This window comes from Xiphophorus couchianus, chromosome 6, assembly GCF_001444195.1.
Source record: "Xiphophorus couchianus chromosome 6, X_couchianus-1.0, whole genome shotgun sequence".
Classification (NCBI taxonomy): Eukaryota; Metazoa; Chordata; class Actinopteri; order Cyprinodontiformes; family Poeciliidae; genus Xiphophorus; species Xiphophorus couchianus.
The window spans coordinates 11,975,951-12,000,681 of NC_040233.1; the positions used below are offsets into that span (position 1 = coordinate 11,975,951).

At 37.7% G+C, this 24,731-nt stretch overlaps 3 protein-coding genes across 4 annotated transcripts; 2 read left to right on the forward strand and 1 right to left on the reverse strand.

Moving 5' to 3' along the window:
- Positions 1 to 264: 264 nt before the first annotated feature.
- Positions 265 to 4,571, reverse strand: sf3a2 (splicing factor 3a, subunit 2). Of its 2 annotated transcripts, none has more exons than XM_028021590.1 (8): positions 4,465 to 4,571; positions 3,149 to 3,371; positions 2,982 to 3,028; positions 2,647 to 2,756; positions 2,494 to 2,543; positions 1,543 to 1,683; positions 1,149 to 1,217; positions 265 to 716 (listed from the first exon to the last, which is right to left on the reverse strand). In XM_028021590.1, the coding sequence occupies exons 2-8, from the start codon at positions 3,344 to 3,346 to the stop codon at positions 450 to 452; spliced, it is 882 nt and encodes a 293-aa protein (XP_027877391.1). In that variant the 5' UTR covers positions 3,347 to 3,371; positions 4,465 to 4,571; the 3' UTR covers positions 265 to 449. The 2 variants fall into 2 exon arrangements, with proteins under 2 accessions (XP_027877391.1, XP_027877390.1); XM_028021589.1 differs by having other exon boundaries at positions 3,149 to 3,416; positions 4,465 to 4,548.
- A 1,210-nt stretch (positions 4,572 to 5,781) lies between these two features.
- plekhj1 (pleckstrin homology domain containing, family J member 1) lies at positions 5,782 to 9,641 on the forward strand. The gene is made up of 6 exons (XM_028021788.1): positions 5,782 to 6,136; positions 6,292 to 6,359; positions 6,462 to 6,528; positions 6,806 to 6,896; positions 7,686 to 7,749; positions 8,669 to 9,641. The coding sequence occupies exons 1-6, from the start codon at positions 6,043 to 6,045 to the stop codon at positions 8,759 to 8,761; spliced, it is 477 nt and encodes a 158-aa protein (XP_027877589.1). The 5' UTR covers positions 5,782 to 6,042; the 3' UTR covers positions 8,762 to 9,641.
- A 1,135-nt stretch (positions 9,642 to 10,776) lies between these two features.
- Positions 10,777 to 22,199, forward strand: fzr1a (fizzy/cell division cycle 20 related 1a). Its single transcript, XM_028021668.1, has 14 exons — positions 10,777 to 10,961; positions 11,354 to 11,427; positions 14,239 to 14,367; positions 14,542 to 14,605; positions 16,167 to 16,297; positions 16,383 to 16,468; positions 16,558 to 16,741; positions 16,837 to 16,902; positions 18,467 to 18,569; positions 18,733 to 18,917; positions 19,010 to 19,243; positions 19,792 to 19,896; positions 20,733 to 20,825; positions 20,920 to 22,199. Exons 2-14 carry the CDS (start codon positions 11,356 to 11,358, stop codon positions 20,959 to 20,961), a joined length of 1,494 nt encoding a protein of 497 aa, XP_027877469.1. The 5' UTR covers positions 10,777 to 10,961; positions 11,354 to 11,355; the 3' UTR covers positions 20,962 to 22,199.
- The last annotated feature ends 2,532 nt before the right edge of the window (positions 22,200 to 24,731 follow it).

Below are 24,731 nucleotides of genomic sequence, written 5' to 3' on the forward strand. Positions count from 1 at the left end.
TAAATTACTTCTTGAATTGAATTTAAAAAGTAATTTAAGAAGTGGGGGGAAAAAATCCAAACCTTTGATGTATTGAAATAAACATGAAAATTATATGTGAGGAGATGCTGAAGAGATTAAATCTGAAGCTTTATCCTTGTAAACAAATTTGACTTCAAACAGTAACATCTTCACGGTCATAAGACACAGACAAAATAATTGTTTTTGTTGGTATTTATTTAGAAAAACAGTTTTTCAAAAAAGTTTTCAGCTCACATTATGTACTGATTTTGGTGGGGAAAAAAAACAAAAACATGTTGGAGATTTGACCAAACATATTTTATCCTGAAAATTGATTTAAAAAAAAAAAAGAAAATCTACTGAACAGGCTCAAACTGGATTTTTTTTTGTGACAAATGCAGGAATTACCATAAAAAAAAACTATTATAAAACCAATTATAGTAAATTAATTAATTGGACATTCCGAGGCCTTCTGGAGGTGGTGGCCTCATGGGCATGGGGGGCATGGGCATCTGTGGGGGCATATGTGGGGATGCCCCGGGTGGGAGAGGAGGGACCGACATCCCTCCTGGAGGAGGAGGGGGCAGCGAATCACTAGGTGGCCGAGATCCTGGTCCGCTCATGAGGGGAGGTGGGTGCTTCATGCCGGGAGGAGGAACTGGACCGCCGGACTGGGAAATAGCTTTTTCCATTTTGAAGTGGAACTGCAGGAAAAACTGCACACACAACAACAAAAAAAAAAAACACGGTGTCAAAACAGTCATATTCAATAAATTAAAATTTATGTCCCAACAAGTCTTGTTTGTCAGATTAAAAATAACTTCTGACAATAACTTGTAAGCAGGCATTCAATATACTTTTCACCAAGTCAACATGTCATTTTTGTTTTTGAAAGCAGGGTTTTTTTTTAATGGTTTGATTGGACATTGTATTTTTAAATGCCCTCTATTCATTTGCTGCAAGTGGAAAATTATAATTAACAGAAATAAAGACTATTGAACACCCATCTGCGTGTAATTAATTTATACAATGTGTTTCACTTGGTGATAAAGTTCCTGAAATAAAGTTCAATAATATTCCAATTTATTGAATGAGTCTTAAGTTCCTTCAGTTTATGTATACTGCCATAATTGGATGTGTATTAGTACCTGTTTAGTTTCTTTGTTCCAGTGGGTCCAGAAGCGATTTTCTGCTTTATCTATTTCCCTGCTGGGAACCTGAAAGAGCAAACATGTTACGTCGGTGCCGTCGGCACAATGACATAATTCCTGCACAAATATTCATAACCAACTTCTATACTTTGAAAGTCCATCACAGTTTGCATTCCACGTTTTGCACATTTTCTCAAAGTATACATACAAAACATCATCATAAACATAATTGAAACATTTCTGTCGAGGTGCAGCTTTAAATACAGAATGTCCGAATGAATGAAGGAAGACCTTGTCTTGAATGAATGAATGAATGAATGAAGGAAGGTGTAGTCAATTACATACTTACAGAAATCCTGTAACAATTACACAAAGTGAATGAGTAGTTCACCTTGAAGGCAATAGTTTCATAAGGTTCGGCAGCGAACAGCAGATACTGCCAGCGGCGATCAGGAGGCTCAATGCGCTGTTCATAGGCAGACATGAAACGGTGCCTTGGTCCGATTCCTTCTGCAATCTCAGGATAGTCGATCTGATCAAGACGGATATGAAATATTAGCTGCAAGTTACTTGGAGCAGTTTGACTTTCAGATTAAAGTGGCTGCTAAGGAGAGGAAGTTATTTTTCTGACATCTGGAGTAGACAACGGCTTTTGAAATTTAATTAGTAGCAGATGTGTCCCAATTATTGCAAAAAAAAAAAAAATTTCTAATAAAAAAAAAAAAAAAAAACGGGAAGATTAGGTTTTATATGCTTTTATTAAAAACAGAAAAACAAATCTAGTAAAACAAAAATAGAAAATACTGATTATAATAACCCAGATTATGCACCATAAACTTAATCATGTTCAAATAAACTTCTTACTGTGCAGAATATTAGATATTTCTGCTGATCTCCTACTTATTAATACAATTATTTGCTTCATTAGTATTTGAAGTCACTTATTTTACAGAGATGTAAACAACAACGTTGACTAATAATTGTGATAAGTGACACTGCTTTAGCTTTACATGACTGATTTTTTTAAAAGCTGGAAATATCTCCAGTCAAACTTATCTTTTTTGAAAGCAAGGTTAAACTTGTAAAAGCCTTCCTCCAGTCAGCTGAATGGCAGTGCACAGAACGAGGTGGGGGGAAGGAAATCCCTCATCATTTTATACTCCATATAGTAGGAAATAATCTAATACTTCCTCTGACATCTTATTAGAATAACTTTACACTCTTTTTGTTTTTTTTTTTTGGTTTTATGTAGTTGTGAAACTGAAAATATTTAAATCCTACATCTTCCTTGAGGAGTTTTCCCCAGAACAAACTGATTTTGGTTTTCATATCAAGTTCCTACCTGGAACAATAACGACTGCTGACCGGTCTCTGGATCCCTCTGCTTGGTCACTAAGAAGAAGAATAAACACACAATGCACTCAGAAAGCATTGCATTAGCAAAATATGAGAGAACCACAATAAACCTGATTTGATTATTGCACAGCCAGCCTACCTTTGTATCCTGGTCGACCAATTTTGACAAACTTCTTGACCTCAACCTTTACTTTGGCTGGAGCTGGTTGAGCAGGAGCTTCTTTTGCCTCTTTGGCTGCTCTCCGTGCTCTGAGACACAAAGTATCAAACCGTCAATAGGGTGAGGGCAACATGTGACACAGCATTGTACTGCTGCCTGAGCCACAGAAATGATAATGTAGGTGCTACTGCAACACAAACATATTTACTGTATATACATAGTTATAGTTATAAACAAGTAAATGTGAAATATTTATATTTCTGAACAAGAAAAATAATGATGCATTTGGAAAAGCATGAGTGAGATGCACTTACAAGTTAGTCTGATGCTTCTTTCCTTGTGTGTGAGCCAAGTAGCTGCCCTGTAACACACCAGAGAAATGTTTAAGTTGTCTTCAAAAAAAACAAGGTGTACAAACATATGGAAGCATAACCATAAATCTAAAACACTGCACAAGCCAGTTGATCATTTGTATTCTCACCTCATTGTTGTGAAGCGTCAGACAAAGTTTGCACTCATATGAGCCTAAATGATTCTTCATAAAGTAGGGGTCTTTGTTGATGTCGATGGTCTCCAGAGCCAGCTGGCGTAAGCGCTCCCGTCTGTCACGGTTACTCTCGGAGGCAGAGGCCACCCCACCGCTGCCGGTTTTCCCTCCGGCTCGATGCTGGAAATCCATGTTTTCGGGTGGATGGACTCAACCACTTGAACAGAATCCGTCCAGTTAAAATTAGACTTGGAGCAAATTCCTGTGTGAAAACATGATCATAAAAAGCATACGACAGACCATTTTACTTATAGAACAATTAATAGAAACGCAGAGAAAACTATTGTCTGGAAACCAAAATCTGGTCATTTTTACTTTGATAATCTGTTTTATCCATCAAAAGAGTCCAAATGGTAGCATCTAACAACTAAAAACAAATCAGAGCTTTTTTCTGATTTTTTTTAAACAATGTTTTAGGAGGAAAAAAATATCTTGTTTTAAGTTGCACATTACATTTTGGTTTGGGACCATTACTCTACCTGGAGAGAAAATCAGAAGTGTTGTAATTCTTTTAGCATGGGTAAATTTTGAAAAAATAAATACCTCCGTCACATTCATAAAAAGAATTTTATTGCATTTGTAGATTTTCAGTGAAACACCAGTATCACAGAAAATTATTTAGCCTGTAACCTTTCGCTGTTTTTGACGAATTATAATTTTATTTTACAAAGTATATGTTATTGTCGAAACTCTTACATTTTCAGTATACCCAGGAAAAAAGTTGCTATCAGCGAGTCTGCAGCTGACAGTTTCACCACAGTGTGCAAGTGTGTATTTCTTCTCTTTTTTTATTTAACCAATCTATTTGTTTTAATCACGTTTCTGCCAAAAGTCAGCTTAAGTAAAACACAACATATGAAATACGTACTTTAAGTAGGTTCGCTATAAACTAATGTATTAATGTGACTCAGGGTTCCAGTTCACGTGCTTCATAAACAATATTTTCTTTTATCCACTTTGACCAACGTCATTTATAACACATGGATCGTAATTTACTATTCCACAAAGGACCAAAAGTTTCAAAACCAAACAATCCATTTGAAACGCATTTAGCTCTATGTTAGCTTAGATTACATTGTAAGCATGCTAATACAAAGCTAACAATGTTAGCATACAGAAGCAGATTTCTCCCAGTTTCCCTCACTAATCATAAAACAAAGCATACATGTATATATAATTATTTACAGATACGCACAGAGTAAAATATTGTCGATATATAACAATGAAACTACGTTTTCCAAAACACTTACCGACTCAAACGAAAGAAGAACGCAGAAGCAGTTAGCTTTCTTTCTTTTTTTTTTTTTTTTAGTAATTTATGAACTGAATACTGCCACCTACTGACTGGGAGTCCAGGCTTAATGTTAACGTATTTTTCTTCTCTTCTCTTCTGTTATTTTTTCATTTTTTCCTTTTCTTTTCTTCTCATTACTTTTCTTTCCTTTTTTATTTTCTCCTATATTATTTCATTTTATTCATAGCAAGTCAGTGCGTAATACTGGCAATTAATCACCTTAAAATGAATCATTTGATGTCTGGCATTAAAAGAACATGATCGAATCATCAATAAGTTTCCTCCCTACATTGCATGACATAAATTTGTGTTTGACATTGACTGAACAAATCACAAACTTCTTCTAATAGTTACACATCAATAAAATCAATTTAAGCTTGCAGCAAATTTCTGAAAAATAATGCTGGTGTTCTGTGGTCCATATCAAATACATTTACTCAAAGTGATTTTATTTTCTCCTTATGAGTGTCTTTAGATAGTTATTCATTGCTGGGGCAAGTTTTATATATATATATACACATAAAAACTATATATCTGCTGTTTTGCATTTGTTTTTAGTCAATTAACACATTGAATAAGAAATTCAATGAGTTAATTTTCTAATTGTTATCACATGTTTTTTTTGTTTTAATTATGAATATGTGCTTTGTTACATTTAAATGATTATAGCATTCATTTTTATTTCCAATTTATTTTAACTTTGACAAAGTAACTTATTTGAAAGTTTATTTATTGATAACATTTTGATATTCGATAGATCAGGGGTCAGGAAACTTTTCAATACAAAGTACCGCTTTCCCCCCTACTGCTATAAAATACAATTTATCTAGAGCCTCAAAAACTTGAAACTTTATAAACATAAATACAATGTTTTATCTTGAAAACTAATAACATTTAACTATTTTTCCCATTTTCAGACGTTAGAAAAAAATATTCTTAAATTTTTTACAACTGAAAAAAAAAACATTTTTAGTGGAATGACACCAGCTGAGTGACTTCTTTCCATAAATATGGGAACTGAAGAAAAATAGATATAGTTCACATAAAACCATGTCATAGTTTCAAGCTACGACATATTTTTAACATTAAATTACTTTTAAAACCTCTTTATTGCCTGATTTGATTTTCTAGAGCCACGGTGGAGGGGGGGAAAGTGCCTCAGGTTGCTGACCCCTGGGATGGACGGCCACGTCACCTGACATTCCAGCCCACTAGATGGCGGTAGTGGGCGTTCTGGATGCTTGACAACCTTCGCAAATCTTACCAGAGAGGCCCAAAGTAGTGAGTTTATCCGGTGTGCAGCAGAAGGAGAAGCGTGGTCACGGATGTTCAACTGCCTCGCCGCAGAGATGAGTGGACTGCCTCGGTCACGGTGCGAGGACATCAGATAAGGAAGAAGCGAACTTCGGCTTGAGAAACACCAACGTTGCTCCGGCACATTTATCGTCTAAGAACTTCTTTGAAATGTTTTTATTGAGTAAAGCGATCCACTCGTAGCCAAAGAAAAACCCATCCGCCTTCTTCAGTGATCGAAATGCGTTTCAACGAGAAGGAGCTGGTGTGTTTGAGCCGCCAACCCTCAGAGATGGCAGCAGAGCTGGGAATGCGAGGTCCCAAGAAAGGAGACGGTAAAATACGACCCATTTCCTTCTGACTACAATATTCGTTCAACTCTAGAGTATTCTGTTCCAACAACTAATGTTTACGTCATTTATTTATTGGCTGTGCTAACATCCGTACGTGTACAGTTCAGAGTGTTTATCTGTGTGTCTTTCGCGTACAGTTGTCAAGAGGAGGCTGGTGAAACTGGTCGTTAACTTTCTGTTTTACTTCCGGACTGATGAAGAGGAGGTCAGTTTGAGTCACTGCTTCCTTTTTTGCTCAACACCACAATTATTGCATTTGTTTTAGTAGATGACTTGGCTCAATTCCATGTAAATGTTTACTTTACAGCCAATCGGGGCTCTGCTGTTGGAGCAGTGTCATGTAGAGAGAGAGGACAGTCAAACTTTCTCCATTGGTGAGCCACTGACCCTCAGCAACAGATATTTATGCACACCACATACAAATAAATCACATTTTTATTCTCACCGCCTGCCATTAAATTAGACGGAGCCTTTTTTCTTTCATCAGCTTTCTTCCCTGTAAGAAAAACTTTGGTATTTTGACACCAGTAACAATCTCATTCCCATTTCTGCTAAAAGGTGCATCCATGTAGGAGCAAAGTCCAATAATCATGACTGTTTTACAGTTTCAATTTGCGTGTTTTACTAACTAGATGTATGTTTCTCTCCCAGCATTTCTAGATGAAGCAGAGAGGAAATATCTGTTTGAGTGCGACTCTGAAGAGCAGTGTAAGGAGTGGATGGACTCTATTATCAAAGCCAGGTAAGACCAACACCTTTCTTTCTTGTAACACAAACAGTGCTTAACATAAATATGGGATGATCTTACAACCTCAATTAACCTCTACAGTAATCATAAAATCAATGACTAATTGATTTGTGCATCCCCGTCTTGCATATTTTTAATTTCTTATCGCTGTGAGAAACAGCGGCATTAGTGTCATCCATATCATTTTTAATGGTGTCTCTTTGGAAGTGCGTCTCCTTTTGCAACTGCTTGAAGGCGGCTGTTGTTCAGTGGGAAAAGTAGTTGTTTTTATCTTACTTCATCAGTTTCTTTCTCTTGTTTACTTTTTTGGTTTTTAAATATGTTATAGTTATTGAGCTATATCCCTGCTTGGTCGGCCATGTGTTGCTGTTTTACATGAAAGTGACACGATTTTGTAATTACATGAGAAATATTTCTGCAGAGGGAAAAGGATAGTCTCGTTTTCTTAGTTTGCATCCCATGCTACGTGGCTTTAATTATTATTTACACTTTTTTATGTTTTGTTTATCCTGAACTTTTCGAAACATTTTTATAGACTTCATCAAAAGTTAATTTCCCAATATTACCTGGTTTATTAGTTGGGTTACCTGCTTAACTAGAAAAAATATGGTCTCCTACGTGATTCTTGTAGCTTTCCAACTGCAGTGTAAAAATACTGTAACCTTATGAGTTTTTCCGTTTAAAGCAATAATTTTTTGCCAGCAACAATCCCAAGACTAGTTGACTGTTATAAAATTAACTACAGGCCTAAAATGCTCAATTAATTTTTGTCATTTCTTGCAGCTACGAGTTCATGAGGAAGAATCTTATATTCTATCGAACGGAAATCCACAGGCTCACTGGAAAGGTGAGATTTGCAGCAACACATATTAAGCCTCTTTCCTGGTGACGACCTTTGAACAGTGATTGGCACAGGGAACATTTCTGTCACTGAAATATTTTAAACATAAGTATCAGTACTGAAATAACTAGGAAATAGATTATGCTCAGTTATCTGCTGTCAGCTTGGATTTTTCTTCCTTTTATTTTTCCTCTTTCTTTTTTCCGTTCTTTTGAGCTAATCTTGTTCTCTTTGCTTCCATTCCTACTTTTTTTTTCTTAATCACATTCTCTTTCTCCATTCTTCTTCTCCTCATTCTTCCCTTCATCCTAATTTTTCTTTCTTGTTTTTTTTCTCTTTGTTGTTCTGCTGTTATGTTAGCACTACAAACCCAAGAAGAACATTTCCTGGTTAAATAGAATAATCCACAGGTCTTTACAGATTTTTTTAAGAAAAGTTCCTTGAAACTGTGAAGACAGTGATGATAAACGTCTTTAGAGCAGTACATGCTGTAGCTAAAGTCCTTATCATTTACTTGTGTTAGATTTGTCTCTGAAGTTGCAGCATGGAGTAACTTAGCCCAGCCTTTAGAGCATTCTGATTGCTAGTTGAAAAACGTGGATATTTACCATTTGTTTGGTGATGACTGCTATTAGCAATAAATGCCAAGAAGTGCACTCTGTTTTTCTTCATTTTTGTGGATTCTGAGACATAAGGAACATATTCACACCTAGAGATTTTTACAGCCACTAGTTTAACTACATACTGTTAGAAGTGCTTACTGTAAAAACAAACTTCAGTGAAATATAGTGGGACAACACTTAGTCTTTAATGTATTCTCATCTCGTGTTGTTTCAATTAATGGCTTGTTTAAAAATATTTAATTTCACTGTAATAAAAATTAATTGCCACTTCTAGTCAATATTGACTGTCTGTTTCTGCGCAGGATCCATTGGAGCAGTATGGTATATCTGATGAAACCCGCTTCCAGGTCAACAGCGGTTCGCAGCTCATGACCAGAGATACCTCCTCCCTGTAGACCAGGAAGCTGTGCTCAGATTATTTTGTTTAGTTTGCCATTCCATCACTCACTTTTCTTCAAAACAGCGATTCTATCCTCCAATGTTCTCCATCTGCATTGGTCTGTTCTGTTGGATTGTCAGACTCCTTTTTTAAATAATCTTTCTGTATACTGTATATATATTTTTTTTAATGAAATACTGTGTACTTTGCAGAGAATGTGATGCTAAGAGAAAGATTGTTTTCGAGATGGGGTTCCTGCATTCATTTTGTGAGCAATCATTTTTAATACAGCCTAATTCAGGACACCTTAACATGTGAAATAACCAAATTTAGAAGCAGTCCACTATTAGCTCTCATTATACTTGTAAAAACTTTGCTAGATAACTGTTCTGATTTAACCTTCATTAGATTCTTAATCGACACAGCTAAACACCGCCCCCATTTTTCATCACATTTCATCACATTCATCACATTAAAATTTGTTTTTGCACATATCACTGGAAATTTATTTTTTATTTTTTTTATTTTTTAGTAGAATTACGGTCATTTACTTGAACCTAATCTACGTTTTTCTACAACTGTGAATCAGATTAATTTAGCTAAGCTATTGGACCATTTAGAAAACAACATACTTGACATTATTCATGAAATATAATGTCACAATTTACAAAGTTAGAGTAAATTATAGTTGGGAGTTTTGCTGTCTGGTTATAATTTTCCACTGGGTTTTGCAATATCATACAAATTATAATGCCGTTTGTCAAGAGTTCCAGGACTTGTCATTGAATGTATGTTCTTTTTATTCTTTTGCACATATTATTTCTTTTAGTACTTATTTGCAGTACATTTGTTCCACTGGCATTTCATTTTATACCAATAAAGTAGTTTGAAAGATATTCATGCAGTCCTCTTTGAAAGAAAATATTCTCAAACTGAATTATTATGCATGATATAATAATTTTTGTGCCATCAGTCAACCTACTTACTGCAAGTGGAGACATGGTTAAACTCTTAATCTGGGAAGGAGCGCATTAATCAGAGGACCAGTCATGGTAATCTCTGCAGCTGATGGAGCTGCAGAGATTCACAGCTCGGATACAAAAATCTGTCAGCAGAACTATTACACAAAATTCTAATTTAGCCTTTACTGAAGAACAAGTAGAAAGTCAAGTTTTGGTTTGTCACAATCATGTTAGCATAGATGTGAAAGACAGAGTTCTGGTCCGATGAGATCCAAAATTAAAAATAATTCCAATATGCCAAATGCGACGTTTGGTAGAAAACTGACATTGCACATTAGCCTGGTAATAGCGTCCCAATGATCAGGCATGCTGATGTCAGGATCATGTAGCATGGACAGGAAAACTGTTCAGATTGAAGATGAAAATAAATATGGGTCAATCCTGGAAAAAAGGCCTGTCGAAGACAGCAAAGGACTTGAGCTTGTAGTGGAAGCTCCTTTCAGTTATAAGAACTTGGGTAATTTTGCAATTTCATTATTAAATGTGCAGTATTGTAATTAATAAATTTCAGTTTGTATTCATGAGTATGATGAATACTCATGAATACATGAGTATTCATGTACTCATGTGTACAATTTGGATGCTCGATTAAAGAATATATTTGTATTCTATTAATTCCCTTTTTAAAGGCATATATTATAATTAAATCAGTATCACTCACGTGGAAATATCATTTCGTTATTAGTTTTCATGTCACAGCCGCTAAGAAATGCTATTTGTGAATTGCTCCTGATTTGAACAAGGTGCACACATTTTCCTTTTTATGCTCACACAGTCAGTGGTTAAAAATAAAAAAGAAATCGTATTTTTTTTTTTATTAATTATACTTTCTGTGACAGCAGCCCAGTTCCTTTCAGACTAAGCCTCCTTGGTTTGTTTTAAAAATGCGTTATCTTAATGAGAGCTCAATAGGCTGCTGTGAAAGCAAACATTAATTTATTATATCGCATGGCAAAGAAGACCAGAACCGACGAGTGGCAGACGTTTCCTTAGCAACGGGAAGTGTGAAATTCAAAATCTGTGACGTCACGCCCTTCCCGTGGTGCTTTGGAAACCCAAATTGAATGCTCGACTAAAGAATATATTTGTATTCTATTAATTCCTGTTTTAAAGGCATAAGAAAATACCTGAGTTTGACACGCCTGGACAGAAGGAGCTCACCGGCACCAAAAGAGGAGAGTGTATCAGATAAAGGTAGGACTTATCGCAAGTGGAGGTTGTTCACAAATAGTGTTGACAAAGCATTAGCTTGACAGCTAACGTTAGCTTAGCTTAGCTCTGTGCGCTAGGTGATTGGATTGTTTTTGTTTTCTTTAGTACTGCGACTATATATTAATGACAATTAACATGTAAACATGTAATGCTAATGCTAAATATAGGTAAATCCGTGTGGTTAAGATGCAGTTTCAAATCTTAAGTAAATAGTTTTGTAGTGGCAAGTAGATTATAGTGGTGCTCTTATTAGCATCTATTTCGAATGAACTCCATCCATATAAAATAAATGAATAATGATGTCACGTTAAAGCCAAACTTAACATCAGTTGGATTGGATAACGTATTGTGTTGTCTTTGCTTGTTTTGTTAAGGTATGATGGATCAGGACTATGAGTGCCGGCTACTGAGACAAATAAATATTCAAAACGAGAATGCAAGCCCCATAGTAAGTATGCAAGAAACTTACCTGTCCTTCTTTGCTCATTTTCTTTTCCCTCAAAATTGTTTTCATTGTAGCTGGTAGAACATGCAGGAGAAAATAATAAGTATCACAAAATAAGCAAGATTCAGGTCTCAGCTTGTTCATTGATCTGTCATGAAAATGTCAAGGCAAACATTCACTCTATGATGTTTACATGCTCTGTTGTTTTTTTATGTGTCCATTTTATTCTCTGTTTTTTAAAAAGTCTACTATTCTTGAGTTGAATAAATGCACAAGAATACCATTGTATGGCGATACATTCTATTCTATTTTCTGTGCTATTCCTCTATTAAAGTTATGGTATTTTTAAATAAGTATTTAACTTTCTGAATATTTCCAAACACTTTTACTGCATGGTTTTGTGCCATAAAAGTTAAAAGTTGGAATAAGGAGACCATTTGCGATGGTCCCAGATTTTCTGTGTTGCTCTTTGTCTGATCTGTCATTGTGTTATCAACTCCCACTGTGACATTTGGCATCTTATGCACAACATACTGAAGAGAAACTTCACCCAAAGACAGTCTTTTGTGGTTTTAATATCGCACAAAGTGACATTCTTATGAGACTTTTTTGTTTGTTTGTTTTTTTTTTTGCTGAGAGATTTTGTTCCATAAATATATAATGGCATTACACAATCGTGGATTTGTCAGCCGAACATCCATTCTCTAAATCTGCTGTTTCACCACCTCCCAAAGGTACTCACCTGGATTGAGATCTGGGGACTTTGAGAGCCATTAGAATAAATTGCTCTCATTGTTATGTTCAAGAAACCAGTCTGCGATGTAGTGAGCTTTGAGACATGGTGCATAATTCTGCAGGAAATATCCATGTGAAGATTTGTAGATTGTAAATAAAGATATTGAGATGGTCAACAATAATCGTTGGAACGATTCGGATTGAATTTATTATTCAACCAATTATTATTATTATTAAACCAAAAATCTTGTTTCTCATAGGAAACAAAACCAATATCTCACAGAAGATAATAGGGCTAAAAAATGTATTTTTTCCTGTTTTTATTTAAATTTGAACAACAAATGGCACTAATGGGCTCAAAGTTTGCAAAAAAGGTATTCTCTCTACCAGTACATCACCACCAGCCCGAAAGAGTGAAATAAAGCTGTTTGGATTTGTGGTTTCACATTGTTTTTCACCAGAGTCTGACACTGCCATCTGAATGTAACAGCTGAAATCAACACTCTTCAGACCAGGCAACAGTTTTCCAGGCTGTTATTGTTCCATCTTGGTGAGCCTGTATCAACTGAAGCTTCAGTTTCCTGTTGTCAGCTGACAGGAGTGACACCCAGTGCAGTCTTCCACTACTCAGTGTCAGCAGATTGTGCATTCACAGATTGTGCTCTGCGTTTAAGGGTTTTAATGAACTATTGAGCTTTCTCTTTTGCCATCAACAAATAACTTTCGTCTGCACAACTACCTCTCACTGGAGATTTTCTTTTTCATACCTTTGTCTATAAACCCGAGAAATAGATGTCCAAATTTTGGACATCAGTTTCTGAAATGCTCGGTCAAACGTGTCTGGCACCGGCCACCATTTCTCTGTCAAAGCAACTCAAGTTCCCTTTGTACTTCATCCTGATACTTGTTTTGATCTTCAGCAAGACATCCAACACATCTAGATGCTGTCATGTGATTGGCTGATTCCCTGTTGCAGAATCAGCGTCTAAAGTGGCTGCTGAGTGTAATATCATTGGCCTCATAGCATAACTACCCAAGTCATATGTTAATGTTTTTGGAAAACAAGGGAAAAAAAACATAAATAAAATGTGGGAAAAAAGGTTCAAAATATATGGATTTTGGGTTCTGATATGCTGAGTTCACAGGCAATTAGACAGGGTGATTTAGGAGTTTAAGGAGATCAATATTATGCAGATATCTTACCATAATTTGGCCAAAATACAATCTAGGTAATTATGGTATAAAGGTAATAGCATGCAGTTGTAATTTATGTTTAATTGGTTTACAAGATAAAACAACTCAATGTTGAATTGCTGGGTAACGGCTTAAAAGAGAGCCAGACTGTTGCGCTTTACTGAAGAACCCTCGTTAGCTTCATGTTAGCAAAAACAATATAGAAGCTTTTGGGTCTGAAGTTTGTTGGTCTGTTGCCTGTATACAACGTAAGTGTGCATTCAGTTTTTAGAGTTGCTTGTTCAAATAAAGCATCTTCAGCCAAAGCCTCAAATTTTGTAATCCTTTATTGTAAAGATAACCGGATTGTCGACTCATATTCAGTATATTGGCATCTATAAAGTGCCTGTTTGACAAAAACAAGCCAACTGATTGCATCAAATCGCCGTTATTTGGTCCAATCCTCAGCTCTGAGAATGTAAAGGGCTTCAGGCGACAGTCAAGAAGACAGCCGCAGCAGGCGCAGAAAGTTGTGCCATCTGTCTTAACTAGGATGTTTAATTCATCATCATTGAACAAAATTGACAATTCTCACAAAAGAATAATTGTAATAGGCGCGAGACTAAGAATGGAAGAGCTTGTTACTGTCCATCTGTGTGAAAGTAAAATAGTTAACAGATGAGTTATTTGACCGTGGCTCCAGGGTTGAGCTAAAACAGGACCTCATTGGACAAATGATTGGCCTTTGTAAACGTTGCCTCCTGTTGTTAACACCTCAAATGAATGCACCATCTGCCACATAAATTATCCTCCTGTTTTGTTATTAAGATTTCAAGTCTGTGTCCAAGAGCCGTTTCTGTTTGGCTTCCAGTCAGAAAATGCCGTCTTCTCTCTTCCCTCATGTAGAAAGCTGTGGGAGCGGTGCGATCTCTGACACCCACCAGCTCCCCCCTGTCCTCTCCCAGCAAGCACGGTGATCGCTTCATCCCCTCCCGGGCGGGAGCCAACTGGAGTGTCAACTTCCACCGCATTAATGTGAGTCTGCCGCTCTGCACCAGCGACTTCGCTGTCTGTCCTAGCAAACGCATAACGCTTCCAGAATCAAAGTGATCAGTTTGTGTGCTTAGGAAACATATTTCATGCTACTCAATTTGTTCGATCTTCCGTTTAGTGTCCAGCTTTGTCTTTTTTTTTCATTTTCTGATCCAGGAAATTGAAAAGTCGCACAGTCAAAATAGGAAAACCAAAGATGGGACAACTGACAGCAATAAAGGTACTATATGTCCTGATTTATTTTATTTGTTTTTCTCTCAACCTGGTATATTTTTGGCACAAATCCATAACGGCATCCATTTCTCCTGACAACTCAAAGCAGGCAATATCAGAGATAGATATCCGTCACTCTAAATTTTCTCTTAAAGGATTCTGAGTCAGTCAAGGCAGAAAACGCTGTAAATGAACACACAACTCTTACATAAATTGCATAATTCTACCCTTGTTTACTTCAGCTCTGCCTGTTGGGGAACTCCTGGAGACAAACATTGCAGCTGCTGTGTATGAATTTGGGCCGCCTGACCTGATTCAAGCATGTTTGAGCTTGTACTAAGACATCCTTACTGAAAGAGCTCTTATGAAGCAGTAACTTTTCTGTTTAGCCGTCTTCTGTTCAATGAACACGAAGTGGAGGAAATATTTATCTGATCGCAGCTGTTTTGTGAGCTTGCTCACCTGGAAAGAAAGGAAGGGTTTTAATGAAATGAGGTGTTGATCCCCTGCGACCCTGCCAGGTTTCACGTGTCTGTTTGGCACAGAGGTCAAACGCAGAATAAATCCTTTCATATCAGCTATCACCATGGAAAGACAGGATATGTCAAAGGCACAAGATAGGAAATCTGAGCAGGGTGTAAATCTTGCAACTATCTGTGTGTTTTTGTTTTTATTCAGAAATGTTGGAAAATATGATGATGAAAAATCAGGGAGTTTTTCTGTTACAACATGAATTCAACACATTTGTGGACTAATAGATGGGGCCCATCTAGTCATAAAAATGTCATGTGTGAACATTCCTCCCATAGTGGAGGCACTGATTGGTCAGTGGTGACCCAGGACGCATTGCCAGGGCAACAAGGAGGGAGGGAGGAAGGGAGATCCACGTTAATGTCATTGAGGCTCCTAGTCGGTCTCCACACCTTAGTCCTCCAAAAATGTTCTGAATGAGCTGTAGCTTTGTGTTGCTTAGCAGCAACCACTAAACCTAAAGGATTTAGAGTATTTCTGAACAGAGAAGCGAACCAAAATCCTTCCTGAGAGGTTTGCCAACCTGATGACCGGCCGAACAAAATCTCTGAGCCGTGCTTGGCAACAAAGGTGTCGCTGTGAAGCCCTTAGTAATGTTCTTCTAAAGAATAAAATCTGTATTTTTTCCATAGTAGAATTTAAATATCATATCATAGTGAAGTTTAATTAATGATAAATTATTAATTGTTTATAGTGAACGACATACACCAGAGAAGACAGTGAGTCTTTGCAACATAACAGATTTTTTTTATTGGTTTTAGATGTGCATTTGGAGCTGATTTTTATCTAATACTTTGGACTGTTTCCTCAAGCTTTTCCTCATTCTTAAGCCAGTTTTAATGACTTGACCTCTCCTTTATTTACAAAGTGTGAGAAGGCATATAGAATAAGGCAATCAGTATTAAACTCAGCTCAGGCAAATATTCTCGCTAAAATGTGAGACGGATCAGTGAGATTGCAGAGGGAGTACGGTGAATTTGTTTAATTTTGACAGCCCAGTTAGATTTTTCACCTCTCATCTGCGTCTCTGTCGTCAGTGGATGGTCTAGCTTACTCTGCTCTGCTGAAGAACGAGCTGCTAGGAGCGGGAATCGAGAAAGTTCAAGACCCTCAGTCTGAAGACCGTCGATTGCAGCCATCTACTCCTGCCAAGAGGAGCCTTTTTAGTGTAAGAAAAGAAAACGGCTGTAATTCGTATTTGTTCATTTTAAACGGGGATTTCCTCCGAGTTATTTGCCGTTTATGTTTCATAGTATTCTGTAAGTACGAAGAGGGCTCTACCAGAAGAAGACGGCAACACGGTTTCCCCGTATTCTTTATCACCCGTCAGTAGCAACAGGTAATCATTTTTATTCCAGAATCAAAGAGTTTTTTGGAGGTTTTTTTGTTGCTATGATTTTTTTTCTTAACTTGTTATTTGCTCTGCAGCCAAAAATTGCTACGGTCACCAAGAAAGCCTACACGCAAGATTTCCAAAATTCCCTTTAAAGTTTTAGATGCTCCAGAGCTTCAGGATGATTTCTACCTCAACCTGGTGGACTGGTCCTCTCTGAACGTGCTCAGCGTGGGGCTGGGTACCTGTGTTTACCTGTGGAGTGCCTGCACCAGCCAGGTGTGCGACGCCTCTTTTGAATCTGGCGTTGAACGTTTTCCTATCTTTGTGTAGCGCGTGTCGAGAACCTTTTTTTCTTTCTTTTTGTTTCCTAGGTGACGCGTCTTTGCGACCTCTCTGTAGAAGGAGATTCGGTTACGTCAGTGGGCTGGTCAGAGAGGGTAGGTCCCCATCTTTTTACAAAAAAAATTAAATGGACCTCTCTTAACATGAAAAGATGGAGCTCTAAATAAGTCACTGACTTATTTTAGACTTTATTTTTTCTCCAGAAATCAAAACAAATTTTATTTTAGTTCAGTTTTAGGTATTTGTTAGTACTGCATACCAGAAGAAATGTCTTATTTATAAGTTGAAATGTTTAAAGGGCAATGAAATTCACATTATTTATGAATCTACAAATAAAATGAATTATTAGAATGGGAAGTATGATGGGACTTAATTGGAAATACACAAAATTAGATCTCAATTCAATTATGAATGCATCTATAAAAGAGAAAAATATATTATTAAGTCACAGCCTTTTGTTAAAATATAAAACGAACTGTTACATTTCCATGTAACTTACAAATGCCTTGTGCCAATCAGTACTGCCTAATATTCATGAGTGTGGCTGGTTATCTTTTGGATAATATTATCCACACAATTAAGTGGAACAAATTAAAATTGATGTGACCAGAGGCACAAAGACTTAGTCTGTCAAATATGCAGGAATGTTTCTGGTTTCTGTGGAGACTTATTGCCTGTCGACATGATTTATCTGAGCTACTGCATTTGTTTTACAGTCCAAATCCTTGACTGTAAAATAAATAAAATACCAGGGCAGTTGTGTATATTTATATTTACACGATATAAGAACTGTTAAAAAATAAATGTTGGGCAAAAACTTAACTAGAAGATTTACTTTATGGTTATGATGTAGAGTTTAGATTTATGACCCAACCCCAACCAGTGAATACATAGAGGACAGAGACAGCCAAACAAGAATACACAATGTGCAGTTGTGTTAATCTGCTTATTATAGTCTAAATAAAGGAGTTAATAGTTAACCTTCTGAGGAAATAAAGGATATAAATAGGGTGAAGATTCTAGTCAGAATGTATCAACGCAGACTCCGCCCTGTTCCACTCAAACAGCAGCAGCGATTGGTTCCTATCAATCACGCGTCCCAACATGACTCACCCTGTGGTTACAACAAGCGACAGGATGGAGCCGGAAGACATTGAACAAAAGCTAAAAACGGGAGAAGGTTTACTTCTGACTTAATTGATGGCCTAAAAAAAAAAAAGCAGTAAAATCTTAATTAAAATAATATGTCGGGTTTCTTCTGGCTCAGGCCTATAATTAAAGTTAATCAGTAGGGTTGAATTGGGCTTAGACATAAAGCCTGCTGGTCAAGTTGGATTGGGTCTAAATGTAGACCATGATTAAAAAGTCATGGTCTAAATAGTTCACTATTTAAAAATCAAGTTTCTATTCTGGTCAATGGGAGTAGAAATGGACGTCGTATTAAAGCTACCCATGATTTACAGAAAAAGGTTATTGAAATAGAAACATATCCATTATCTATTATTGAGGAGAGCACAAAATTTCTGTTCCTCTTTTTTTCAATAATTAAATGAAAGTTGAAGGTTTAAGGTTTAAATGCGTCATCTGACTCCACAATCACATATCTAAGTGTTTGGGCTGAGCTGTGTTTGACTGGACGTGTGTTGTTGTTGTTTTTAGGGTAACCTGGTAGCGGTGGGCACCCATAAGGGCTACGTCCAGATTTGGGACGCGGCAGCAGGGAAGAAGCTTTCTGTATTGGAGGGACACACGGCCAGAGTGGGTGAGTTGACAGTAAGACAGATGAAGGAGGAGACGGTGCGAAGACAAATTTATTAGAAGCTTTGAATATTTCCTAGCAGTTGTTATCAGTGTCTCTCGTTCTCACCCAGTGAATCATCTCCCCTTTGACCTGCCTTTCGTTGTTTTTCTTTTTTTGCTGCCAGGTGCTTTGGCGTGGAACGCCGACCAGCTGTCGTCTGGAAGCCGCGATCGTGTGATCCTGCAGCGGGACATCAGAGCGCCACCTCTGCAGTCGGAGCGCCGTCTCCAGGGCCACAGGCAGGAAGTCTGCGGGCTCAAGTGGAGCACGGACCACCAGCTGCTGGCTTCAGGTGGAAACGATAACAAGGTGGGCAGAAGAAGGATCTTACCTGTTCCTCCGACGGCTGAACTGAACGAATGGAGAGCAGCCTAATGTCCTGCATTTCCCTGTTTCCATAGCTACTTGTGTGGAACCACTCGAGCGTGCTGCCCGTGCAGCAATACACAGAGCACTTGGCTGCAGTGAAGGCCATCGCCTGGTCGCCCCACCAGCACGGCCTGCTGGCCTCAGGTGGCGGCACGGCCGACCGCTGCATCCGCTTCTGGAACACTCTGACCGGCCAGCCGCTGCAGTGCACCGACACCGGCTCTCAGGTCTGCAACCTGGCCTGGTCCAAGCACACCAATGAACTGGTGAGTCCTCTGATGCTGATGCTGTTGATGTGAAAGAAAATAGTTGCAAAGGGGGGGGAAAAAGTGCAGTTGGTTCCAGATATGTTGGTGACTCAAAGCTCAGCTTGGAAATGACTAAAGGATTTTAAATCAGGCTTTTTTTTGTGGTAAATACCAGTTTTCAGTTTTCTCTGAGGTCTGAGCTGCCAGTACAGTTTAAGTTCCTCATTTGTATTGACTTGAACACATGAGACAGATAATGTGCTGGAGGTTCTTTGAGATCGCAGTTAAAATTTTTATTATTTTATCAATTTTTTTTTTCATTTAACTTTTACTCCAGAATGCTTTCACTTTTTACTAAGAAAGTGGAAATTGTTGCTGTTTCTTAAATATTTGACTTTTGCCAGGGTAACAGGTGTTTCTTTGAACGTTGTGACCCTGCCATTAGCTTTTTGTTTTGTTTTTTCACTGCTTTTATTCAATATCACACCTACTGTTTGCTCCTGTCTGCTTCTGAGCCACTTTCCTGCTCATTTGTTTGCTTTTCTTTTGTTTGTTGTTCTCTCCAGGTTAGCACACATGGTTATTCCCAAAACCAAATCCTGGTTTGGAAGTATCCCTCTTTAACCCAAGTGGCAAAACTCACCGGGCATTCCTACAGAGTACTCTACCTGGTAAGCAATTTATACAGAGATTTAACCACCATAAACAAGAAAACTGTCTAATTTGAACCATAGAAGACAATTATTATAAGAAGTTGGTGAAGGATAATAATAGGCACAGGGGAATCTTTGCTTGGATATTAATTCACGTGTACATATTTTTAAATTTGAAAGGACAGTAAATTAGCTAATTTTTAAGTTCTTTTGGCCTCTTTAAATTTGTCACTAGACCCAAAATCTGCTACAATATCCTTTCCAGAGCATCTTAATCTTTCCATCAAATTCACCCTCAAAATTAATTTTCTTCTTTTCATTGTTTATATTTAAATTCTTCAATGTTGTTAAAATTCATTAAAGTATTCATACCTCCAAATTAGAGCAGCCTAATGTTTTTTTTCCCACATGATCGTAGATGCTGTTTGCAGTATTCTGGCTCCAGGCAGAGAACAGCTGATTGTGGTTTTGATCCTAGATAAATTGCTCTGGTGGTTTTCTGTCTTTAGAGCTGCTTTAATAGATATTACCTGTGAAGTCAAACCGTCTACTTCCTCTATGATCCTCTACAAAAAATCTGGAACTGTGCCGCGAGAGGGTCAAACATTTACTGGTGGAGACATCTGCAGTGATGTAATGTGACGGCATCATGTTGCTATGGGAAGCCAAGCCGTTTCTTTTATAGAACCAGTTAAAATCTGGTTCTCCTTCCAGCTCCTGGTTGGGCGATGGAGCTGCTTTGCTGGAAAATAATGAATAGACAGTCAGCTTTTCTGGAACGTAGCTAGAATGATAACAGTATAACCCCGATCTTTATTTTGTGTACTGGATGTGTAATAAGGCACTCTGTGCAGGCCATGTCACCCGATGGAGAAGCCATCGTGACCGGGGCGGGAGATGAAACGCTTCGGTTCTGGAACGTCTTCAGTAAAATGAGATCCACTAAGGTAGCGACCCAACTCCTTTTTCAAAATGTTCCATTCCCCTAAATGCTCAACGTGGCATTTTAAAACGATTTTTTTTGTGATTTCTCCCTCTCAGGAATCGGTGTCGGTGCTGAACCTCTTCACCAGGATCCGGTAGTCTGTTCTGCAAGGGAGCGGCGGCGGGAAGGGGGATTCATCTCTGCACGCATCGCGTTGTGACCGGACCATCTTCAGGAGGGGAGGCGGGGCCCCCTTCCCCTCCACTTCCTTTTGAATAATTTAGTCGTGTTGTAGCTGAGGTTGGGAGGTGCTGCAGAGATGCACAGTCAGGTTGTGGAGAGCTGTAGGGAGGAGTACAGCGCACACAGAGTGAACCACTGCCTCTGCCAACAGACCTGTGGTCCCCGACCATGGGGAGCATTCTGGAGCTGTCTGTGTGATTGTTTTGTTTACAAACTGACTCTGTGCATACCTGCCAAAATATATTACGTTTGTCCTTTTGATTGTTTGTTTATTTATTTTTAACACTTTTTTTTTTGTTAAAGATATATTCTGATGGATTTATTTTCATGTCCGTAGCTTTCAGTCTATTGTCTGGACTAAGTCTGGATTTGTTCAGGTTTGTTGACAGGAAATCCTTTTTCGTTTTTTGTTATTCAGTTCTGATGTGTCTCGCATAAAGACTACAAATAACATCAACCAGTTTTGCTTCGAAATCTCAAGACAAGTCGATTTCATTTTTTTTTAAAAGCCTTATTTTAGGATAATAAATGTTCAGGCATTATTTCTCAATATCATAAGTTAAAGAAGAAAAGGACTTATGGAAAACTGTACATAAGGACAATATTACAGGAGTAATTTCTGTGAAGCTGTATCGTTTTAGTCCGACTTGTATGGGATTCTTTTTTTTTTTTTTTATCTTATTATCCTTTAGTTCATTTGTGGATTATTGGACAAGGAACATTTTTTAAAAAGTCAGTTCGGTTCATCTGTACTTTGTAACCTCGACTGAACTTTACAGTTTGAAAAAAGAAACAAAATGAATAATCCAAACAAATTATGTTTGCAGAACTTTTGCGTTATCTGCTGAGATGCTTGAGCCCAACGCCCTTCAGCCATGCTTTTTGGATAAACATATTTTACCGTATCATATCACCTGCTTTCATTTTCTCCCTGGAATGTCCAGTTGAGGTGCCAGGTTTAAATGAATGACTTTTATTTTTCTATACAGTGAAGCATGTTTGAGGAAAAGATGAGCAGATTTGCTGCAAACATCTCATTTGATGCCACTTCAAACTTATCCTGCCAATGTAAATTATGGAAAGACTGTTTAAGTGGAAAACTTTCTGTACCAAGATTTGATCAGCAAATAAATGCCCATATCTTGTCAAGTCTGCCATGGCTCGGCTGTTTTGTTTCAAATCCGAGCTTTCGGTAAATGGACTGAACTTTTATAGCATCTTTCTAGTCAGATTCAGCAAGCTGCACTCTTAAAACGTCCATATAGCGTCCCTGTATGCGTTTCTTTTAATAATGTGCTTTTTGATTTACAGAGTCCTTTTCTCAGATTTTTTTAAAAATTCATTAAAATATTGTAAGTTCATAAAATTATATATATATGTAATATATATATAATTTTATTTTCAAGATCATTCAGCTTGACTATTTAGGTCCCCTGTGGCAAAAATGAAATGTCTTGTCTTTGGTCTAGACCATCAAATCCGACATAAAATTGTTTTATTTACTAATGAGAATGTTATGCTGTACTTGAGTTTTATTCACTTATCATTTATTTCCTATCATCCTTCATCAATCCAAACACTTTCTAGATGCCGTCTCCTTATCTACGCCAAATCCAAACACCAGAGGGAGCCACTCAAATCCACATCTGCTTCCACACACCTGCATTCAACCTTAAACAAATTACCTTGAAGGTGAAGTTCAGATCTAGCATACTCTCTGTGATTCAGACTTTGTTAAAAAAATAAAATTAAAATAAAACACTATTAGGTTCAGTGATCTGTGACTCTTGCAGAACATCCAGTTTATTTTTTAGTGAGAATTCAGATTAAAACGCATTCAGTAGGATAAGACTTTCTTGCCATGAGGCATTTTCTGTATCACCTTGTTTCCTGGGAGTCTGTAAATTTCCATCATATTCCTGGAGCAGCCCACACACAGAGGCTTAGTTTTGACCCAGAGGATGGAGCACAATAAATGTTCTCAGCCTTAAAATGCTCCCACACCTCTGCAGGTGCCCCGCAGCTCATCCAAATTCACTGTCACCCATTAAAACAGCAAATGGATGTTATGAACAACAGCTGAAGGGCCCAAATACATGCAAAAATGATGGGTGAATAATTACACTCTTTTTGCTCTTGTTTTAATTTACGCATCACAAATAGATTTCAACATTTAAGCTGAAAAAGTTGAATTTAGTAAGAAAAACACAATAATCACAACTAACTGAGTTACTCTGAAAAAAAAATTAAGGTGTTTTGTTGTTTTTTGGGGGGAAGGGGGGTTGTGCCAGGTTCTGTGGGCCCGGGTGACTCAGCTTCTATCAACACCAAAGAGCCCGAGCCTTTCTTCCCTTTCGGACTCCATTATAATGTCATCGGAATTACATGCCTGCTCCATTATAGTGATCAGATAAATCATCAGAATGGAGGACTTTCAGCACAGTCTTGCTGCTCATCACAGTGGGCAGATGTTAACATTAAGCCCCCTGAAAGCAGTGGGGAAAGGGGAACTCTAATATGCATAATCCTGCCTCCTGATGTTCCCATCAAGAGACTCAGAGTGTGATGCACATTATTCCACCAAAGCCCTTCAACACGGAGAACAGGATCTTTCCCCAGGTTCCTCCCTAAGTCTGACTCTTGTGTGTTCTTGATAACTAGGCGAGAGTGATATCAAAGGAACAAAGCTTCTGTGATCACTATTAGCTGCAGCAACCAGACTCCTTCTTTTGTTTTGTTCTTTTGCCCATTTTGTCCACAGGCACAGAGCCCATGAGGGCCCTGTTTACATGTAGAGAAAAGTCGCTCACCTCTGTTCTGCCTTTTTGACGCTCTAATAAAACGGGGGGTTGGGTGTTTTTTCCACAGCCTGGAAACTGCAACGAGCTGTCAAATGACTCCTGCTGCTCTGATTTAAATAGCTCTGTATTCTAATGATGCTTCAACAAGTTCATTAGGCGGGAAAGGGAAACTGAGCCGCGCTCATGCAGGATGTGAAAGAGAAACAGAAGAATTGATTTTTATTTAAGACGTCCCAGACAAAGTGAAAAAAGTACTTTGGAGGAGTGATTACCTCCTAAGCTTGTTGTGTTGCAATGGGGAACGCGGTAAAACGTGTTGCGTGTTAGTCTTTAAGCGTGTGTGTGAATAAAGCGATTATAATAGTTCATTATCTATCTTAACTGTTACGTACAGAAATAGAAATTCACCCTTATCTTAATGAACATCAAATCATTTCTATTTATAAGTATAAACAAGCCTACTTAATAATACATTTTAATGATAGAATTTTTTCTTCTTTTTTTTCTTCTTTGTTTAACTGAAAATAATTACAAACCTAAATCCGCCAAGAGCATGGATAGGATTCTTTTGTTCTTTATGGTGTGCTCTTTATTTTCTTTTTCTCTTCTTCAGAAATGAGTGTTGCATTGTGGTGCAGGTGTTAGAGCGCTGCTGTTTTGCAGCAAAAAAAAATCTTTTAGGGGTTCAAATCCCTGACTAAGTTCCTTCTGCATGTGTGAGTACTCAGTGTTTTGTCTTTCCACAGATATGCCACCGGTTTAAATTTCTCTTAGTGTGAGCATGTGCATTCTCTGTGTTGACCTCTGACAGTCAGATGGCCTACCAGCCCTCAATATTAAACTGTATAGAGGGTAAGTTAACATAATTTGAGCTTTTCTAGCAG

Coding starts and splice junctions, on each gene's coding strand:
- plekhj1 (XM_028021788.1), top strand. CDS start 6,043: ATGCGTTTCAACGAGAAGGAGCTGGTGTGTTTGAGCCGCCAACCCTCA. Junction 6,137..6,291: donor AGGTCCCAAGAAAGGAGACG/GTAAAATACGAC, acceptor TTTCGCGTACAG/TTGTCAAGAGGAGGCTGGTG. Junction 6,897..7,685: donor GACTCTATTATCAAAGCCAG/GTAAGACCAACA, acceptor CATTTCTTGCAG/CTACGAGTTCATGAGGAAGA.
- fzr1a (XM_028021668.1), top strand. CDS start 11,356: ATGATGGATCAGGACTATGAGTGCCGGCTACTGAGACAAATAAATATT. Junction 16,469..16,557: donor TCACCCGTCAGTAGCAACAG/GTAATCATTTTT, acceptor TTTGCTCTGCAG/CCAAAAATTGCTACGGTCAC. Junction 16,742..16,836: donor GGAGTGCCTGCACCAGCCAG/GTGTGCGACGCC, acceptor TTTGTTTCCTAG/GTGACGCGTCTTTGCGACCT.
- sf3a2 (XM_028021590.1), bottom strand. CDS start 3,346: ATGGATTTCCAGCATCGAGCCGGAGGGAAAACCGGCAGCGGTGGGGTG. Junction 2,757..2,981: donor AAGAAGCATCAGACTAACTT/GTAAGTGCATCT, acceptor TTTGTGTCTCAG/AGCACGGAGAGCAGCCAAAG. Junction 717..1,148: donor GGAACAAAGAAACTAAACAG/GTACTAATACAC, acceptor TTGTGTGTGCAG/TTTTTCCTGCAGTTCCACTT.